Here is a 14,899-nt window from a genome sequence, read left to right as displayed (position 1 = left end):
ACTGTACGTTTTTCTTCTTCTATATCACCTAAATCAATGTTAAGATAGAATGTAGTTTCTTACTTCCTTCTTCCTTCCTCCCTTCCTTTTTTTTTTTAAATAAATTTATTTTATTTATTTTTGGCTGCATTGGGTCTTCACTGCTGTGCGCGGGCTTTTCTCTGGTTGTGGTGAGCGGGGGCTACTCTTCGTTGCAGTGCGTGGGCTTCTCATTGCTGTGGCTTCTCTTGTAGCGGAGCACGGGCTCTAGGTGTGCGGGCTTCTGTAGTTGTTGTACGTGGGCTCAGTAGTTGTGGCTCGTGGGCTCTAGAGCACAGGCTCAGTAGTTGTGGTGCACGGGCTTAGTTGCTCTGCGGCATGTGGGATCTTCCCGGACCAGGGATCGAACCCGTGTCCCCTGCCTTGGCAGGCGGATTCTTAACCACTGCGCCACCAGGGAAGTCCCCTTACTTCCTTTCATGCTGTTTCACTTCATGAGTGGTTGTGTGTTGGTTATGAACATGCTATTGGAGCCCGGCTGCCCAGGTATAAATCCCAGGTCTGCCTGTTACTAACAATATGACCTTGGACAAATGCTTTAACCTACCTGTGCCTCCATTTTCCTATCTATGAAATGGGGATAATAATAGTAACTACGCTAGACGGTTGTAAGGATTAACTGAATTCACATATGGCAAATGCTTAGAAAAGGGCCCAGTACGTATTATAAATTCTATTAATATCAGTGCTTTCTTTCATGCGATTTTATATTTAAATCCACACATAACATGGCATAATAATACATCATCACAGTACTTGTAATTATAATTTCTAATGGCCATATGTAAATCTTTTTGGTCAATGGGGGTGATCAGGAGGGTAAGATGAAATGTTTTTTACTCTCTCTCTTGAAACTGTTGAATTGCCTTTGCAGCTTGGATAAGCTGTGATTTGCAATCCCTTCACAGTTCAGTTTTCCTTCTCCTTCCCTGAGTGTGGTAACCACCTTATTTTGTCATTGCTTCTCCAGCCATCAACCCATGTTCACAAAACATCTGCCACCCTCACGCTCGGTGCACCTACCTAGGACCAAATCAGCACAGTTGCACGTGCCATGAGGGCTACCACGGGGACGGCCAGGTGTGCTTACCAGTGGACCCCTGCCAAGTTAACTTTGGAAACTGCCCTACAGAGTCCACGGTGTGCAGATATGATGGGCCCGGACAGGTGAGCTAATGATGTTGGAACTGATGAGAATAGAAGTAGGACCACCCGCTGAAGGTAAAACTGTGCCGTCTCAGTTCTCCCTTTCCATGCTCAGGTCGGGCTTCCTGGGGTCAACCTCAGGGAGCCATGATCTACCCTCTGAACGCGCACTTTCCCAGCTCTCCAGTCAAAACCTCACTGTCTCCTCCATCCCAGTCCTGTTTGATGATTGACAACATATATACACATAGCTCAAATTCTATTAACAAATTAACTGTTAATGAAGTCTTGGGAAAATATGTGATTGACTTTCCCCTGCATTCCTCCAGTCTCTCTAATGTCTTTTCAAGGTGAGAGGGGACTCTTAGGACCAAAAAACTCTGTCCCAAAGGGATGAATGCTAATAAAATGTCAGGCAGCACAGACAGATTTGTAGGGAGCAATGAAGATACTCTGGAGTGAGACATAGGTGATTCTCTAAATCACGTCATGACCTTAACTGGTAACATTCAGCCTAGCCGGGAGACCTTTGCTCCAGAGTCCAGATCAAAGAGCCCTTTCCTCAATATCTCATTCACCCACCAAATTTTAGTGGGTGCCCACTGCAGCCACAACTGCATGTCAAGTGTCCAGTGGAGGAAACCCATCCACACAAGAGACTACTGCTGCCTGGGTGAATGGAAAGCCTTCAGTGTCTGACCAAACCCAGTCATGGTCCCCAGCAGTCTAATCTGCACCCCATGGGGATGCTCCTGGAGTCCCCTGCAGAGAATCTACCTGATCTCGTGTCCGAGAAAAAGAACACATCATGTGACATTTCTGCTATCAATTTCTGAGGCTAGCTTGTAAGAAATTCAAAGGGCTAAATTCTCATCCTCTAAATGAGGTCCCTTATGGGAAAAGTCATGTTACATCATGAACCAAAGCCCCAGGACCTTGGGAGTGAGATTAAAACATATACTTTGTCACTTTAAAAATGGGTCCCAAGGCATATTTTCAAGTCTTAGAAACCCTCCATCGTTCACACAGAAGCAGTGCATTCATTATTCCAGAACAGGGTTCCTCATCCTCGGCATGAGTAGCGTTTTGGACCTGAGAATTCTTTGTTGTAGGAAGTATCCTGTGCATTGTATGATGTTTAACAGCATCCCTGGCCTCTTGTGGCGCTGTCCCCCCACCCTGTTGTCACAATCAAAAATGTCTACAAGCCCAGTGTCCCTTGGGTTGAGACTCCCGGTTGAAAACCACTATTCTAGAGAAATAATACCTCCCATCTGAGCCTCAGTCTCTACTCACCTAAATCTGAAAGCGGGAAGTACGGTGCCAGGGAGGCCCAGGGTTAGCAAACCAAAGAACTGAAAGTGTGAACTACAAGCAAGATGTATGAGTTTCCAAACAGCTGAGATGTGAACATGATTTCCAATTCTGGATCTGCTGACAAATTTTAGTTTCAGCCCACACTTTAGACCTACCCCAAGTCAGCTTTTATGGCAGAATAAAGATAGGAATTTAAGAAGAATGTCAGCCTAAGTGACTAACGAGAACACTCTTTGCTCTTCTCTTCCCATCGACTGAAGGCTCACTGCGAGTGTGCGGAACACTACCGCAACTTTGTCCCTGGAGTGGGGTGCAGCGTGACCGACGTCTGTGAGTCTAAGAACCCCTGCCACAGGGATGCGAACTGCACCACCATCGCGCCAGGTCTCACCAAGTAAGGCTTTCCAATTCCACCACCATCTTTCCAAGCAGTGAAGGTGGTGGCCAGTCAATGCGGAAACTTCTCGGGAGGTTAGGAAATGTGTCTTATTCAGCCTTGCACCATCCTCACGTAGCACAATGCAAGGAGCACAGTAGGGACTCGATACCTTTGTATAATCAGTGAATCATTCAGTAATGGCTTCCTTGGTAATGACCGTGCCAACACCCTGAAATATTGACCTGGCCTGAAAACATGGTATGAAGTGATCAGAGCGTGGGAGAAAGAATCCACCGTCACTGGGAAAACAGATGTCTATTGTGATGACAGAGGTTTGACCTCTAATGTATATGCCTGTGTCCGCAATCTATGAAATATTGCTTGTTAGTGGTGCAAAACAATGGGAAAGGGAAAACTAGGGAAAGTGAATACACACGAGTGGTGTTTCCCAGACTCCAGGTTTCAAAAGAAGGGGTTTACTGTGAGTTAAAATATTTGTGTGAAAATTCCCAAGGCAGAGGCAGCTTGCCTAGTGGGAAGATGCTGTTCAGAGTTTAAAGACCTGGGTTTGAGTCTCCACACTGGTATCTATCAGATTCATGACCTTGGGAATGTGACAAGGTCTCTCTGGCCCCAGTTTCTCTATGTATAAAATGAGCACAGTGGCGTCTACTTCATACTGTTGCTGTGAAGATTCATGAGAGAGTGTTCTGGAAACTCCTCTCCAGCTGTGTTTTGGTTTTTATCAGTGGGTGAACCAAACCTGGAACCCTAGCCTTTTGACTCCCAGACGGAGGCTTGCATCTTGGTGCCGCTTTCAGGTCTCATTGTCACCAGCATCAGCAAAGAACCTGTTCTCCTGTAGTGAGCTCAAAGCCACGGTAGACATGGAACAGTTTCTGTGCTTCCAGAGCCCGCCTCTGTCATTCCTTTTATAGCTGGGTCTTGAATGTGTAGATTCGCCCAGATAGGTTTTATGATCACTATGTTCTCTCTGGGCAAATAAGTGTATCTGTATGCACTGTGGGTGGAGTGGAAAGAGCTTGAGTGTCAGAACCCCTGGATGCAAGCCCCAGCTCTGCGGCTTCCCTTACTCTGTGATTTCTATTTCCTCTGTCGTAAAAGGGGGACAATTGTGCCTCCAACCAGGGCTGTGATGAGGATTAAATAAGGTTACATTCATCAGTCTCTGAGTGGAACCTGGCACACAGAAATCACTCCATACACACCCTGCACACGCAAACCCCTCCCAGACGTCTGTACAGGCACGTACACACCTACACAGCTATGCATACAGGCACGTCCTCTCCTGAAACCCAGGTTCTGACACTGACAACCGAACCAGCCAGCTTGCACACTTGGTACCATCCTCTGAGAAAGCTTGAGTAGAACACTTTAAACACTTTCTTTTGTGTTTGAGAAGATAAAATCGAAAAATGAAACTGGAACATCAGAATAATAGAAGTTGCATTAAAACTTGTGCCTAGAATGTCAGTGGAACTAACCGTCGATTTTAGGGGTCTGTGTGTCACTCACAAACTTCTCGACATCCGCCCCCCTCCAAAACCTGACTGTCTTCAGCTGGGAAGAGGCCTGTGTTAAGGCTGGCTGAGTGACACTGATAAAATATGGGGCTGCCAATAATTTAGTTCACCCCGGAGAGGGATTTATCTTGTTTATGCCTCCTCAATGTGGCAATCAGTCTATGCAGAGTATTCAAAGTCATGCAGCATTAGTCAGAGAAGACCACCCAATAATAAAGAAGAATGAGTTCCAGTGTGGGCTCCCCCACTCACAACTGGGGTGAACTTGGACAAGTCACATAACTTTCTGGAACCACAGTTCCCTCCCCTGACAGGTGGAGCTATTTCCCTGGGCAGAGCTGACAAGTTAATGTGTATAAGCCTGCTTTAAACTCTACACTCCACTTTCAGTATTACTAAGAAGAACCATTACTTCCTGTCAGTTAAAATTGTGCCTTTCTATTTTTACGTGGCAGAGGTGGGAATTAAGGCATGACAGAAGAGAAAGGCATTCCTGTCTTATTTGAATCTGCAAAGCCTGGACGTGACAGAGAAGGCATACCGGAAAATGGGGACATTAGTGACACTAATGACAGGGTTTATATGCGACGTGTGCAGGTTAGGATTCCTTAGTGTGAACCATCTTCCCAAGAATCCTGTCCGAAGCAATACGGTGCCTCGGCACCATGCAGCAGGATCATGGGCTTTCCCAGACAGACCCAGCTTCAAACCCCAGCTCAGCCGCTTCCAGATGTGTTCCCAGCAGTGTGACCCTCAGACCTGGGCAACAGGGGCCCCTGCCCTGGGCACTGCATTTTAGAGGACCCCATTCTGGCCCTCCACTGACTACACCGGGGCAAGGAATCTGAAGGACGAAGGGGCCGTGATCTCCCAGAGCCGGAAGGCACACCAGAGACCCCACTCAAGTAACCAGGACCTCATTCTCTGCTCAGAGGGCTTGAAACCAGCCTCCGGAACCTGCACGGGCTCTTCCTGGGACCACTCCCCCCAGGGGATGGCCGAAGATGGCTGTTTGCAGAGGGTGTGCATGGGCCAGCTTTACCTCCACCACTGCCGTCAACGCACCCTTGGCTCTAGTGCCATTGAGCTGTTTATTGTTCTTCAAACATATTCCCCCAGCTTAGACCGTCCTTGCCTCCCCACCTCCTCTGAGTCAGACCAACACGCTGATCCTGCAGTGCCAACTTGAGTATCTTCACCTCTCTGATGCCTCCCCTGTCTTCCTGGTCCACTCAGGTGCCCCTCCCTCTGGGCTCCCAGAGAACCCTGGAATGCTTCTGTTATAATATTTATCACCGTAAACTTTGGGGGCACCTCATAATTTAACTAAATTTTATCCAACATTGAATATAAATAATTCCATCTCATAACATAAAATGCAGGTGGCTTGTGGGTGTTTTGAAAGCCTTGGGACAGCAGGTAAGAACTTTATACCTAGTAAAGAACCAATTTATAAAAGAGGTGATGCTATGAATGGGCCGTAGCCCAGCTGAGTCAGAAAATGGTCTCATAAAGTCTCAGACTTGTGGACCGAGATTTTAAATAAAAATTGAAAGAATATTTATGTCTCATACATTCCATTCAGCACAGAGACCATTAAAATATAATTCTCCTGCCATCCTTAGGAAAGACAAGTTAAGTGTCTTTAGACAAAATGGATCACTGGCCTCATAACAACTTAGGGAACTTTCAGAGAGAAATATAAAAAGTAACTTATAAAAGTTACTTGTCTTTCTATTGACTTCATATAGAACTTACATAACGTACAGCATGATTGGTTTTCCTTTTTTCTTTTTTTTTTTTGCGGTACGCGGGCCTCTCACCATTGTGGCCTCTCCCGTTGCGGAGCACAGGCTCCGGACACACAGGTTCAGCGGCCATGGCTCACGGGCCCAGCCGCTCTGCGGCATGTGGTATCCTCCCGGACCAGGGCACGAACCTATGTCCCCTGCATCGGCAGGCGGACTCTCAACCACTGCGCCACCAGGGAAGCCCCCAGGATTGGTTTTCAATAGTGACTACTGTATCACTTCCAAGAGTTGCCAGTCTCCCTCTTTGTCACCTTACATTCCCCATCCTGAAGCTCAGTACTTACAGAGAAGGTTGATGTTTAAGTAGGAAACTGTCATTTGATTGTATTAAATAAGCTATTGTTTCATGGTTATATCTACCTTAGTGATTCTTCATAACAAGTTTTCTCAGCCTCGGCACTATTGACCTTTGGGGCCAGATAACTCTTTGTTGTAGGTACTGTCCTGTGCCTTGTAGCGTGTTGAGCCGCATCCGTCACCTCTATCCACTAGATGCCAGTAGCACCTTCACCCCTGTTGTGATGACCAAAAATGTCTCCAGACACTGCCAAATGTCCCCGGGGCGGGGGGGGGGGGAGCAAAATTGTCCCTGGTTAGAGCAAGTGCTCTATAAAAGCCCCTAAGACTCAATCAGTAAATGATCTCCCAGTCATTTGTCTGGCTGGGAATCACATATGCATCCTTTTAGAATTAGCTTAAAACTTACTTCCTCCTAGAACTTGTTCCATATTTCTTCAGGCAGAATTAGTCACTTCCTCCTCCATGCCCCACCGCATCCTATTCAATCTATCACAGCACTTCCTATGGAACTCGAGTCATCTGTTTATGGACTTGTCCTGCTGCATCCCAGCCCCGTCATTGTCATTATCGCCACCGTCTCCATCGCTCTCATCATCTGCCAAGTACTGAGCTTTTTCTATGTGTCCATCACTGTGTCAGCTGTTTTCATGCATTGTCTCTTCTATCTACAGCCCTAAAGGTGCTAGTAAACCCATTTCGTAGATGAGGAAACTGGGACTCAAAGATGTTAAGTAACCTCATCATGTTGCCATAAGTGATTTGTTTTCAGGTTCATCTCCAGCATGTGAGATGCTAGAAGAGCAAGGTATCTGTTGTTATCATCTTTATAGCTCTCTTGCCTAGCTCAGTTTATAGAATTAAGTAGGTACCTAGAAAATAATCAGTTCGGGCTTCCCTGGTGGCGCAGTGGTTAAGAATCCTCCTGCCAATACAGGAGACACAGGTTCAAGCCCTGGTCTGGGAAGAACACACATGCTATGGAGCAACTAAGCCCGTGTGCCATAACTACTGAAGCCCACGCATCTAGAACCCATGCTGTGCGACAAGAGAAGCCACTGCAATGAGAAGCCTGCGCAGCACAAGAGAGTAGCCCCTGCTTGCAGCAGCTAGAGTGAAAGCCTGCGTGCAGCAGTGAAGACCCAACGCAGCCATAGATAGATAGATAGATAGATAGGTAGATAGGTAGATAGGTAGATAGATAGAAAATCAGTTCAACAATGAGGCACTGTCCCAGGTGCTGGAATACAAGGGAGAGAAATAAGGTGAGAGAAATAAGGTGGGATCCAGGTTCTAGGAGAGCGTGCCAGCTGGCAGAGGCGAGAAACCCTGAAGAGGTCATTTTGGTACGATGAGTTGTGGTGGGGGAGTGAGTAGGGAGGCCGGGTAGGGCTGCCTAGGTCACACCTGAGCTATGAGGAGTGGGTGAGAGCACTCCCGGCAGGACACACAGCCTGAGAAGGGTATAACAGTCTAGAAAAAAAAGCGATTTGGTGTTGCTGGGATTTGCATGAAGGCAGGAAGGACACATAAACAAGATCCCTCCACCCCACCCTTTGTAGCCTTGCATGCGTGCTAAGCGTTTACACTGCATCCTGTAGACAAAAGGAGTCCCTGAGAGTGTTAAGCACACAGATGCCAGATTTCCCTTTGGGACAGACCCCTCAGGGCTTGTGTGAAAGACTGATTTGACGAGAGGAAAACTAAGGGCAGAAAGACCACGTAGGGAGTCATTGCAGCAATCCAAGCAGGGGTGATAAGACTCAGAAATGTTTGTTCAGCAAACTTGTTGGAAATATATCTGTGTGCAATGGTACCAATTTAGAAACACAAATGGATTAGCGAGTGTATAACTGTTCTTTGGAATCCTCTCCTAAGCATGAGCCACCTCTGTGGAATGCATGCCCACAGCATCCCTGCCTGTCTCCTCTCTGAAATGTTCTTCCCCTGTCTCCTGTTTGGTTCCTGACTTATCTCCAAGATTTTGGAGAATGTCACCGTCCTAAGCACCTTGCCAGTTTCAGCCAGCTGTCAGCCAGTCTTTGCCAGGTAGCAGTGGTTTGCTAGAGCCAGGGCTTATGGGTCACAAGAGCCAATGATTAAGTTTTCAGGGATGTGCCTGCTGGTTAGTGTCACAGTAGTTTGAGATTGGCCAAGGTGGGAGTGTGAACCATGGGAAATAGGCAAATGCTGCAAGGCAGGGCTATTTGTTCCCCCTGGAGAGCTGGATGTCTAACATCTACCAGCACACCACTGCTAGTGCCTTTTTTTTTTTTTTTACAGCTTTATTGGAGTATAATTGCTTTACAATGATGTGTTAGTTTTTGCTTTATAACAAAGTGAATCAGTTATATATATACATATGTTCCCATATCTCTTCCCTCTTGCGTCTCCCTCCCTCCCACCCTCCCTATCCCACCCCTCTAGGTGGTCACAAAGCACCGAGCTGATCTCCCTGTGCTATGCGGCTGCTTCCCACTAGCTATCTATTTTACGTTTGGTAGTGTATATATGTCCATGACACTCTCTCACTTTGTCACAGCTTACCCTTCCCCCTCCCCATATCCTCAAGTCCATTCTCTAGTAGGTCTGTGTCTTTATTCCTGTCTTACCCCTAGGTTCTTCATGACATTTTTTTTTCTTAAATTCCATATATATGTGTTAGCATACAGTATTTGTCTTTCTCTTTCTGACTTACTTCACTCTGTATGACAGACTCTAGGTCCATCCACCTCATTACAAATAGCTCAATTTCATTTCTTTTTATGGCTGAGTAATATTCCATTGTATATATGTGCCACATCTTCTTTATCCATTCATCCGATGATGGGCACTTAGGTTGCTTCCATGTCCTGGCTATTGTAAATAGAACTGCAATGAACATTTTGGTACATGACTCTTTTTGAATTATGGTTTTCTCAGGGTATATGCCCAGTAGTGGGATTGCTGGGTCATATGGTAGTTCTATTTGTAGTTTTTTAAGGAACCTCCATACTGTTCTCCATAGTGGCTGCACCAATTCACATTCCCACCAGCAGTGCAAGAGTGTTCCCTTTTTTCCACACCCTGTCCAGCATTTACTGTTTCTAGATTTTTTGATGATGACCATTCTGACTGGTGTGAGATGATAATCTCATTGTAGTTTTGATTTGCATTTCTCTAATGATTAATGATGTTGAGCATTCTTTCATATGTTTGTTGGCAGTCTGTATATCTGCTTTGGAGAAATGTCTATTTAGGTCTTCTGCCCATTTTTGGATTGGGTTGTTTGGTTTTTTTTTGTTATTGAGCTGCATGAGCTGTTTGTATATTTTGGAGATTAATCAATCCTTTGTCAGTTGCTTCATTTGCAAATATTTTCTCCCATTCTGAGGGTTGTCTTTTGGTCTTGTTTATGGTTTCCTTTGCTGTGCAAAAGCTTTGAAGTTTCATTAAGTCCCATTTGTTTATTTTTGTTTTTATTTCCATTTCTCTAGGAGGAGGGTCAAAAAGGATCTTGCTGTGATTTATGTCATAGAGTGTTCTGCCTATGTTTTCCTCTAAGAGTTTGATAGTTTCTGGCCTTACATTTAGGTCTTTAATCCATTTTGAGCTTATTTTTGTATATGGTGTTAGGGAGTGTTCTGATTTCATTCTTTTACATGTAGCTGTCCAGTTTTCCCAGCACCACTTATTGAAGAGGCTGTCCTTTCTCTACTGTACATTCCTACCTCTTTTATCAAAGATAAGGTGACCATATGCGCATGGTTTTATCTCTGGGCTTTCTATCCTGTTCCATTGATCTATCTTTCTGTTTTTTTGCCAGTACCATACTGTCTTGATTACTGTAGCTTTGAAGTCGGGGAGCCTGATTCCTCCAGCTCCGTTTTTCGTTCTCAAGATTGCTTTGGCTATTCGGGGTCTTTTGTGTTTCCATACAAATTGTGAAATTTTTTGTTCTAGTCCTTTGAAAAATGCCAGTGGTGGTTTGATAGGGATTGCACTGAATCTGTAGATTGCTTTGGGTGGTAGAGTCATTTTCACAATGTTGATTCTTCCAATCCAAGAACATGGTATATCTCTCCATCTATTTGTATCATCTTTAATTTCTTTCATCAGTGTCTTATAATTTTCTGCATAGAGGTCTTTTGTCTCCTTAGGTAGGTTTATTCCTAGGTATTTTATTCTTTTTGTTGCAGTGGTAAATGGGAGTGTTTTCTTGATTTCACTTTCAGATTTTTCATCATTAGTGTATAGGAATGCCAGAAATTTCTGTGCATTAATTTTGTATCCTGCTACTTTACCAAATTCATTGTTTAGCTCTAGTAGTTTTCTGGTAGCATCTTTAGGATTCTCTATGTATAGTATCATGTCATCTGCAAACAGTGACAGTTTTACTTCTTCTTTTCCTATTTGGATTCCTTTTATTTCCTTTTCTTCTGTGGTTGCTGTGGCTAAAACTTCCAAAACCATATTGAATAAGAGTGGTGAGAGTGGGCAACCTTGTCTTGTTCCTGATCTTAGTGGAAATGGTTTCAGTTTTTCAGCATCGAGGACAATGTTGGCTGTGGGTTTGTCATTTATGGCCTTTATTATGTTGAGGAAAGTTCCCTCTATGCCTACTTTCTGCAGGGTTTTATCATAAATGGGTGAATTTTGTCAAAAGCTTTCTCTGCATCTATTGAGATGATCATAAGGTTTTTCTCCTTCAATTTGTTAATGTGGTTTATCACATTGATTGATTTGTGTATATTGAAGAATCCTTGCATTCCTGGAGTAAACCCCACTTGATCATGGTGTCTGATCCTTTTAATGTGCTGTTGGATTCTGTTTGCTAGTATTTTGTTGAGGATTTTTGCATCTATGTTCATCAGTGATATTGGCCTGTAGTTTTCTTTCTTTGTGACATCTTTGTCTGATTTTGGTATCAGGGTGATGGTGGCCTCGTAGAATGAGTTTGGGAGTGTTCCTCCTTCTGCTATATTCTGGAAGAGTTTGAGAAGGATAGGTGTTAGCTCTTCTCTGAATGTTTGATAGAATTTGCCAGTGAATCCATCTGGTCCTGGCCTTTTGTTTGTTGGAAGATTTTTAATCACAGTTTCAATTTCAGTGCTTGTGATTGGTCTGTTCATATTTTCTGTTTCTTCCTGGTTCAGTCTTGGCAGGTTGTGCCTTTCTAAGAATTTGTCCATTTCTTCCAGGTTGTCCATTTTATTGGCATAGAGTTGCTTGTAGTAATGTCTCATGATCCTTTGTATTTCTGCAGTGTCAGTTGTTACTTCTCCTTTTTCATTTCTAATTCTATTGATTTGAGTCCTCTCCCTTTTTTTCTTGATGAGTCTGGCTAATGGTTTATCAATTTTGTTTATCTTCTCAAAGAACCAGCTTTTAGTTTTACTGATGTTTGCTATCATTTCCTTCATTTCTTTTTCATTTATTTCTAATCTGACCTTTATGATTTCTTTCCTTCTGCTAACTTTGAGGTTTTTTGTTCTTCTTTCTCTAATTGCTTTAGGTGCAAGGTTAGGTTGTTTATTCGAGATGTTTCCTGTTTCTTAAGTAGGATTGTATTGCTATAAACTTCCCTCTTAGAACTGCTTTTGCTGCATCCCATAGGTTTTGGGTCATCGTGTCTCCATTGTCATTTGTTTCTAGGTATTTTTTGATTTCCTCTTTGATTTCTTCAGTGATCACTTCGTTATTAAGTAGTGTATTGTTTAGCCTCCATGTGTTTGTATTTTTTACAGATCTTTTCCTGTAATTGATATCTAGTCTCATAGCATTGTGGTCAGAAAAGATACTTGATACAATTTCAGTTTTCTTAAATTTGTCAAGGCTTGATCTGTGACCCAAGATATGATCCATCCTGGAGAATGTTCCATGAGCACTTGAGAAAATGTGTATTCTGTTGTTTTTGGATGGAATGTCCTATAAATATCCATTAAGTCCATCTTGTTTAATGTATCATTTAAAGCTTGTGTTTCCTTATTTATTTTCATTTTGGATGATCTGTCCATTGGTGAAAGTGGGGTGTTAAAGTCCCTTACTATGAATGTGTTGCTGTCGATTTCCCCTTTTATGGCTGTTAGTATTTCCCTTATGTATTGAGGTGCTCCTATGTTGGGTGCATAAATATTTACAATTGTTATATCTTCTTCTTGGATCGATCCCTTGATCGTTATGTAGTGTCCTTCTTTGTCTCTTGTAATAGTCTTTATTTTAAAGTCTATTTTGTGTGATATGAGTATTGCTACTCCAGCTTTTTTTGGTTTCCATTTGCATGGAATATCTTTTTCCATCCCCTCACTTTCAGTCTGTATGTGTCTCTAGGTCTGAAGTGGGTCTCTTGTAGACAGCATATATATGGGTCTTGTTTTTGTATCCATTCAGCCAGTCTGTGTCTTTGCTAGTGCCTTTTTAACTGCATCTTTAACTCCATTTCTCTTTGGTGAACCTAAACTATCATATACGATTCTGTGACTTCCATTGTTTACATATTTCTTTTAATTCAATTACTACTTATTTTACAACTATTAATTAAATACCTACTATGGACCAAGCCCTGTACTAGATCTTGGGGTTACGAGAGTGAACAATTACACACATAGCCCTTGTCCTTACTCTTTTCTCAAATTAGATGGGGAAGCAGATCTTAATCAAAAAACCACACAGGTTAGGTTGAAATTACAACTGGGACTGGTGCTGCAGAAAAGAGCTACATGGCACTGGGAGCTACGTGGCACACTAAGGGTGACACAGTCTACAAAGGGATGGGGAAGGGGATGGAAAATCAAGGAAGGTTTCCCTAGGAAGGCACAGTTGAGCAGAGACCTCAGGAAGGAAAGGGAGGGGAAGAGTCTTCCAAGCAGATCCACATCTCTGACTCTTGAGGCTGGCTTCAGCAGCTTATTTTGATTTCGTGGTTCTGCAGTGGGGACCTAGACTCTACATTTATAGTAAGTACTCCTAGTGCTTCTGATATACATGGGCTCTTGCTTATGCTTTGAAAAAATACTGAGGCAAAGAATATACAGAGGGCTTCCCTGGTGGCGCAGTGGTTGGGAGTCCGCCTGCCGATGCAGGGGACGTGGGTTCGTGCCCCAGTCGGGGAAGATCCCACATGCTGCGGAGCAGCTGGGCCGGCGAGCCATGGCCGCTAAGCCTGCACGTCTGGAGCCTGTGCTCTGCAACGGGAGAGGCCACAACAGTGAGAGGCCTGCGTACTGCAAAAAAAAAAAAAAAAAAGAATATACAGAGTTATCTAGTGTTTACATATACACACATAATTTATTAAATATCCGTTTCTTGTGGGGCTGCTCTGTGTCAGCCAGTACACTAGGAATGCTCACTTGTATTTGTCCCACTCTTCTGGCCTTGTCTCTGTCCCGCTCTGAGCATCCAGTCTGACTGTCCCAGTCTTCCCCATCTGCACAGTGAGGGGTTTGGACTGTATGACCTCAACATCCAATGGCTTTGAGACCCTGAAAGTGTGTTTTCCCCCTCTCTGTAGATGCACTTGCCGCAAAGGTTACGTTGGCGATGGCTCGACGTGTTATGGAAACATCATGGAGCGACTCAGAGAATTAAACACTGAACCCAGAGGAGAATGGCAAGGAAGGCTGACCTCTTTCATCTCACTCCTGGGTACACAGCCATGGGTGCACATTTGCACAGAAAGCGCAGTCCTCTGATGGGCAAGGACATCTGCCAGACACACAATCACTCAGCAAGGGGTGTGCAGGATAGGCAAGTCTTGTCTATTGGGATCAGCCCTTTCTAGGAAGGGCAAGTGGGAGGAAAAGGACACGCAGCCGTTCCAAGGAGATGAGAGTTAGTGCCAAGAGATCCAGCAATGCAGCAGCTAAGGACAAGGTCCTGGGGTCACTGTCGATTAACAAGTCTGCAACAACAATGAGATAGGCAGCTACCGATGTGAGGATGGAAACCATCCTCTTTCCCTTGACCTTATGGGTCCTCCAGATGGGAAACAATGTTGGCAGGTAGTACTGGGAGGCACTATCCATGCTCCTCAGTGAAGGTGCCATTTGAATGTGGGGCAGAGTCTTGACGGTGTGCGACCGACCATCTCACATATCGCTGGGTGTTTAGCATCCTTGGTCCCCCAACCACTAACAGTCTATAGTGACACATTCTCCGCCAGCCCCCAGGCAGGGTGACAGCCTAAAACACCCTCCTGCCTTTCCGAACACCCTCTAGAGGTCATGACCTCACACTCCCATAAGAATGAAATATAGCTGATCACAGCGTTAGACAAGATTTCCAATAAAACACAAATTTTGCCAGTCGACAGGAAATAAAACACAGGCTTGAGCAATCAACAGAATCCTTAAAATATTATCATCTAGAACTGACCAGTCACCAAGCAT

At 44.3% G+C, this 14,899-nt stretch overlaps 1 protein-coding gene across 1 annotated transcript in view; it reads left to right on the top strand.

Moving 5' to 3' along the window:
- Positions 1–14,899, top strand: part of STAB2 (stabilin 2) — a 158,325-nt gene that overhangs the window by 35,571 nt on the left and 107,855 nt on the right. The window contains exons 8-10 of the mRNA XM_030856195.2: positions 1,010–1,206; positions 2,763–2,896; positions 14,023–14,156. Of these exons, the coding sequence (XP_030712055.2) occupies positions 1,010–1,206; positions 2,763–2,896; positions 14,023–14,156 (465 nt within the window). The remainder of the gene's footprint in view (positions 1–1,009; positions 1,207–2,762; positions 2,897–14,022; positions 14,157–14,899) is intronic.

The sequence above is a fragment of the Globicephala melas genome, chromosome 10 (genome assembly GCF_963455315.2).
Source record: "Globicephala melas chromosome 10, mGloMel1.2, whole genome shotgun sequence".
Lineage (NCBI taxonomy): Eukaryota > Metazoa > Chordata > Mammalia > Artiodactyla > Delphinidae > Globicephala > Globicephala melas.
Note: the sequence above shows the minus strand (reverse complement) of the source record. Positions and strands in the feature narration are given on the sequence as shown.